Raw genomic sequence first — 5,778 nt, 5'->3', positions numbered from 1 at the left:
CGTAGGCGTTGCCGCGGTTCCCGAGGGTCACAGTCCGCGTGACCCGCCCCCGTTTGCAATCTCGCCGTCTTCGCCGGCGCAGTCACCGCGCAGGGCGGCCGCCCGGAGGTAGCTACCACGGCCTGTGTCAACGACTAAAGCTCCGGTACAGCGGCGCCCTCAGAGACAGCTGGGAGGGTGGCTCTGGCCGGGAGCGGCGGCCGGTGAGCTACCGCGAGGAGGAGCGGCGGAGGCGACCTCGGCCCGGCCCTGCACTAGCCGTCCGGCAGGCACGACATGAGCCTGGTCTGGCATCCGCGGGATGCTCCTTGAGCCCCTTCTCCGGCTGTGAACCTCGGGAACGGTTTCGTGATCACACCGACACGTATTTTACAAATAAATCATTCTTGCCGCGGCGAGTCGAACGCGTTTATTTATTTTTGATTTTCTCAACAAGCATTTACCCAGCACCTGTCCAGTGAAACAACTTGATAAGCGTTTCGAGGAGCGTCCGCCGGTTTAGGAGGCCACTGCCTGGCAGCTCGTGGAAGCCGTATTTGCAACGCCCCCCTTCAGATGATCGTAACGTCTTGTAACTAGCAGTGTGTGCACAGAATCCTACTCAAGGAACGTCTTGGCCCAGCGATGCAAAGAACTGAAGTTTCAAGGTTTTATTTCTATTGCTGGATGGTCGGGGTAGCCCCAGTAACTGGGAACTGCTCCGCAGTCCGCTCACATGGACCCCTGTGGGAATAGCAAGGTCAGGACATGCTCTTCTCTCTCCTCTTCCAGCCTGTCCAATGTTTTCCTTGAGGAAGAAGCCATCAGATGTGATTGCTTCTGCAACTCATGGATTAGAGGAGGAGACAGAACAAGTACAAAGAAGGGGAGGGCAGGGTGGCTTTGGTTTCTTGAACAGTAATTTCCTCAGTCGTCCTTATTCATGCAGAATACAGTCCCTGAAGATATTCCCGATCTCCAGTGGTGATCGGAGGCCATGGATACTGGAGTGTCTCTGGAGTGACCTGATTCACCCAGCGCTCCTTCTAAGAAATGCTGTCCTTCTCCTCTCCCCTGACTAGACAGTCCTTTCTTCACAGCAGTGGATTTTCTTTCTTTAGTTCCCCTTCACTTTCAGGGATCTCCCCCTTAACCGGTGAAACTGTACATTTGTTTTACAGTTTGTTTACTAATGAAAACAGGTAACAGCCGGAGTTGGCTGACATTGGAAATAGACAAGGTACCTTCTGCACTTTGGCTATTGTACTCGGCTCAGATGGAGACAAAAGTTGGGAACAAACCATATCTCAGTGGCCACCTGAGCCTAGGTGAAAAGAATTGATAGGAGAGGCCAGGCCTGGTGGCTCATACCTGTAATCCCAGCACTTTGGGAGGCTGAGGCGAGAGGATCGCTGGAGCCCAGGAGTTGGAGACCATCCTGGGCAACATGGCAAAATCCCGTTTCTGCAAAAAAATTAGCTGGTGCGGTGGCATGGCACCTGCGGTCCCAGCTATTTGGGAGGCTGAGTCAGGAGGATCATCTGAGCCTAGGAAAGTGGCACTTTCCCGCACTCACCCACTACACTCCAGCCTGGGCAACAATGAGAGACCCTGTCTCAAAAATAAAAATAAAAAAAATAATAATGATAGAGCCTAGAGGGTTTTGTCAGTGTTACCTCTTGTCTCTCACTAGAGGGAGTTCTTGCTTTTAGGCAGCCTGAATCTCACAGGCTCCTTTGCCTAGGAAAAAGCTACCTTATCTAGCTTTTACTGGGTAGAATTAAGGCACCCATACTTAGGTGCAAAAGGAGCCTTTTTTTCTTGAGTGCTACTTCATGTGTGCTTTTGTAGGCACAAAGAACCATTTAGCTAGGTCAAGTAATGGTTCTAAGTTCTTTTGCTACTGTGTGATAGCAGTATAACATGAGAGTTAGTGTTGGCCTCTGGAGCCAGGCTACTTGAGTTCAAATCCTACCTATATCACTTACTAACTCTTACCTTGGGCAGGATACTTAAACCTGTGTCTCAGTCCCCTCATCTTGAAAATGGGGATAATAATGGTACCTATTGCATGGCGTTTTTGTGACTTAACACGTCAAGTACCTAGAACAGTACCTTTTATTCCATCACATGGGTTGGGAGGTGAAGTGCACCATTGCCTTGACCCTGGGGAACTTGATAACCAAATACAGAATTAAATTGCTTACCAAACCCCATTTATATTTATAGCTGGAAGAGCCTGTGTTGTCCTCAAAATAATATAGAAGAATTCAAGATAGGAGAAAGAGACAGCAGCGAATGAAGACTCTAAAAGAAAAGAAGGAACGCCAAAGATTGAGGTAGAAGGAGTTGACATAGGGAGTTTGGGAGAAACTGTCCAATGGCTTGTGGTATAGGTTGCACTTTTTGCCCCCTTTGTCATAGTCTTGGGGGTTGGGGTTGGACAGTGTGGAAGCATACACTGGGAGCTGGGAGCTGTCATACCTGTCTTATCAGTGCTGTCCCTAGTAGCAAAATGCTGACTCTGGAACCTTACTACCCAGATTCATATCCTAGCTCTGCCACTTGCTAACAACTGTGACAGAAGTCACTTCGTTTCTTTATATCTCAGTTTCCTCATCTGGAAAATGTACATAATAATGGTATTTAGAGTGTTCTGTAGATTCATTGAGCTACTGTAGATTAATTGAGCCAATACATGTAAAGTGCTAAGCATAGTGCCTCACAATGGGAAATACTTTTATCAATTTTGGTTCATTTTAGTATGCTTTGTAAAGCTGGTACCACCTGAGATTCAGAATAGTTGACAGAAGAAACAGTAAAAAAGTAAAAGGGGGTTTACTCTTGCATTAATTGCAACATAGGCAGAACAGGCACTGGGGAGAGAGAGATGCTTACAGTCTGGTTCCTGCCCTCAAATAACTCAGTGAGAGTATGTTTTGCACTTTAAAAAAAATACAAAATATGGCCGGGTACAGTGGCTCACGCCTGTAATGTCAGCACTTTGGGAGGCCGAGGCAGGTGGATCACCTGTGGTCAGGAGTTCTAGACCAGCCTGGTCAACATGGTGAAACCCCGTGTCTACTGAAAATACAGAAATTAGCTGGGCGTGGTGGCAGGTGCATGTAATCCCAGCTCCTCGGGAGGCTGAGGCAGGAGAATTGCTTGAACCCAGGAGGCGGAGGTTGCAGTAAGCTGAGATCGTGCTACTGCACTCCAGCCTGGGCAACAGAGCCAGACTGTCTCAAGAAAAAAAAAAAACATATATATATATATATATATGAGAAATAGGAAAATAAGCTGATATCTTAGGCTTTAGATATTTTGGTCCTTCATCAGACCCATGAATGGCATTTTAAGGGAAATGTTGGCTGGGCGCAGTGGCTCAAGCCTGTAATCCCAGCACTTTGGTAGGCCGAGACGGGTGGATCACGAGGTCAGGAGATCGAGACCATCCTGGCTAACACGGTGAAACCCCGTCTCTACTAAAAAATACAAAAAACTAGCCGGGCGAGGTGGCGGGCGCCTGTAGTCCCAGCTACTCGGGAGGCTGAGGCAGGAGAATGGCGTAAACCCGGGAGGCGGAGCTTGCAGTGAGCTGAGATCCGGCCACTGCACTCTAGCCTGGGCGACACAGCGAGATTCCGTCTCAAAAAAAAAAAAAAAAAAAAAAAGGGAAATGTTGAAAAGGTTATCAACAAGGTCCTCAAAGAACACCTCGTGCTTCTTATTTCTCTTGTATAGGAAATCTGCCAAGACTAGGAGGGTAACCCAGAGGAAACCGTCTTCAGGGCCTGGTAAGAAAGACTGGAGCTTGTGTTCAGCCACTGCCTCCAGCCCTCAGCAAAGAAGGCCACCTGTGTGGGGCAGTATACTTGCTGCTTCTCTTTCTCCCAGCCCTAGTTCTTTCCCAGATTCTCTAAGATCTTGAGGACTCAGGAACTGTCATTTTAAATTACCATGTTTGAAGTTCAAGAAACAAGTTATTCAAGTCACTTTAGAATAAAACAAAACAAAAAAGTGAAGTGAGCAGTTGTGGCCAACTTGTTCATTGTAACCAGAATTATGTGACAGCCTAATTGATACCAAATAAGACCTCCTCCCAACCTGCCTTCTTGCCAAAGTGACCCTTTTCCTAGTATTCTACTCCTTCCTGACTTAGAGGAATGATTACATTCTCACCCTTCCCTTCCATTCTTAATGGTCAACTTGAGCCAAATTCTGAGTGTCCTTTCTTCCAGTTTGCTGGCTATGCCTTCAAGAAGCTGGGGATCCCGAAAAATTAGGGGAATTTCTTCAGAAAGACAATATCAGCGTGCATTATTTCTGTCTTGTGAGTATGAGACCTCCTTTGCTTTGAATATCCTATGGCTTTTGATGTACTGACTGTTCTCTGTTACATCCATCCTCAGATCCACAGACTTGTTTTTTTGTTTTTCTTAATAGCTTTTTTCTTTTAAAATCTATTTTTAGGCTGGGCGCAGTGGCTCACGCCTGTAATCCCAGCACTTTGGGAGGCCAAGGCAGGAGGATCTCTTGAACCCAGGAGTTTGAGACTGGGCAAACGTGTCTCTACAAAAAAAATTAAAAAAAAAAAAAAAAGTTGGGCAGGGTGGCAAACGCCTGTAGTCCCAGCAACTCCAGAGGCTGAGGCAAGAGGATCACTTGACCACTGGAGGTGGACGCTGCAGTGAGCGGTGATCACACTACCACACTCCAGCCTGGGTGATAGAGGAAGACCCTGCCTCAAAAAAACAAAAATATATGTGTCTGGTATAAAATTCTGACAGTATAAAGTAAGTTCAGTAAAAAAGTCTCTTCCCTAAACAATGTTTCCAATCCTTCTCCCTCTCCTCAGAAACAAATGCTATCAAAGTTGTAACATCTTTCTAATTGTTTTTTCTTAATATTCTTTTTTATTAGGTATGACTTCCATACTGTAAAATTCACCAATTTTTTTCTTTTTTTGAGAATGGAGTCTCACTCTCTCGCCCAGGCTGGAGTACAGTGGCGCAATCCCGGCTCACTGCAACTTCTGCCTCCCGGGTTCAAGTGATTCTCCTGCCCCAGCCTCCCAAGTAGCTGGAATTACAGGCACCTGCCACCACGCCTGGCTATTTTTGTATTTTTGGTAGAGATGGGTTTCACCATGTTAGCCAGGCTGGTCTTAAATAAAATTCACTAATTTTAAGGACACAGTTTGATAAGTTTTTATAAATGTATGTCCCCACATAACCACCACCCCAATCAAAATAAGTAACATTTTCATCATCCCAGAAAGTTCACTCCTGCCTCCTTTTCCAGTCAATCCTACTGGATGTAATCACTGTTCTGATCCATGGATTATTTTTGGCTATTCTTTTACTTGATATAAATGAAATCATACAGTTTATAATCTTTTGTATCTGGCTTTTTTCTCCCAACACGGTGTTTTGGAGATTCATCCATATTGTTGCATGTATTCGTTGCTTGTGCCTTTTTATTACCTGGTAGTATTCGGTTGCATGAATAAGTTACCATTTGCTTATCTGTTCACCTGTTGATGAACATGTGAATTGTTTCCATTTGAGGACCATTATGAATAAAGCTACTTTAAGCGTTTGTGTACAAGTCTTTTTGTGAACATGTGCTTTCACTGCTTTTGTGCAAATGCCTAGAAGTGGAATTACTAGTTGTATGCTAATTAGATATTTAACTTTATGTGAGGTTGCCACATCACTGTCCAAAGTGGTTGTACCAGTTTACACTCCTACCAGCAATTTATAAGAATTCCAGTTGTGGCCGGGTGCGGTGGCTCAC

At 45.7% G+C, this 5,778-nt stretch overlaps 1 protein-coding gene across 2 annotated transcripts in view; it reads left to right on the top strand.

Annotated features, from left to right (window-relative positions):
* The first annotated feature begins 1 nt into the window (after position 1).
* PHF7 (PHD finger protein 7) overlaps positions 2 to 5,778 on the top strand; it is a 20,945-nt gene continuing 15,168 nt past the window's right edge. The window contains exons 1-5 of one of the 2 annotated variants that reach the window (XM_011986220.1): positions 55 to 203; positions 259 to 647; positions 2,209 to 2,318; positions 3,724 to 3,776; positions 4,221 to 4,312. In XM_011986220.1, coding sequence (XP_011841610.1) covers positions 2,278 to 2,318; positions 3,724 to 3,776; positions 4,221 to 4,312 — 186 coding nt within the window. In that variant the 5' untranslated portion in view covers positions 55 to 203; positions 259 to 647; positions 2,209 to 2,277. Of the gene's footprint in view, positions 648 to 2,208; positions 2,319 to 3,723; positions 3,777 to 4,220; positions 4,313 to 5,778 lie in introns of both variants that reach the window. The other variant, XM_011986219.1, reaches the window with a different exon arrangement.

This window comes from Mandrillus leucophaeus, unplaced genomic scaffold (genome assembly GCF_000951045.1).
Source record: "Mandrillus leucophaeus isolate KB7577 unplaced genomic scaffold, Mleu.le_1.0 Scaffold296, whole genome shotgun sequence".
Taxonomy (NCBI): Eukaryota; Metazoa; Chordata; class Mammalia; order Primates; family Cercopithecidae; genus Mandrillus; species Mandrillus leucophaeus.
The sequence above is the reverse complement of the archived record's forward strand: the minus strand, read 5'-3'. Positions and strand labels throughout refer to the sequence as shown.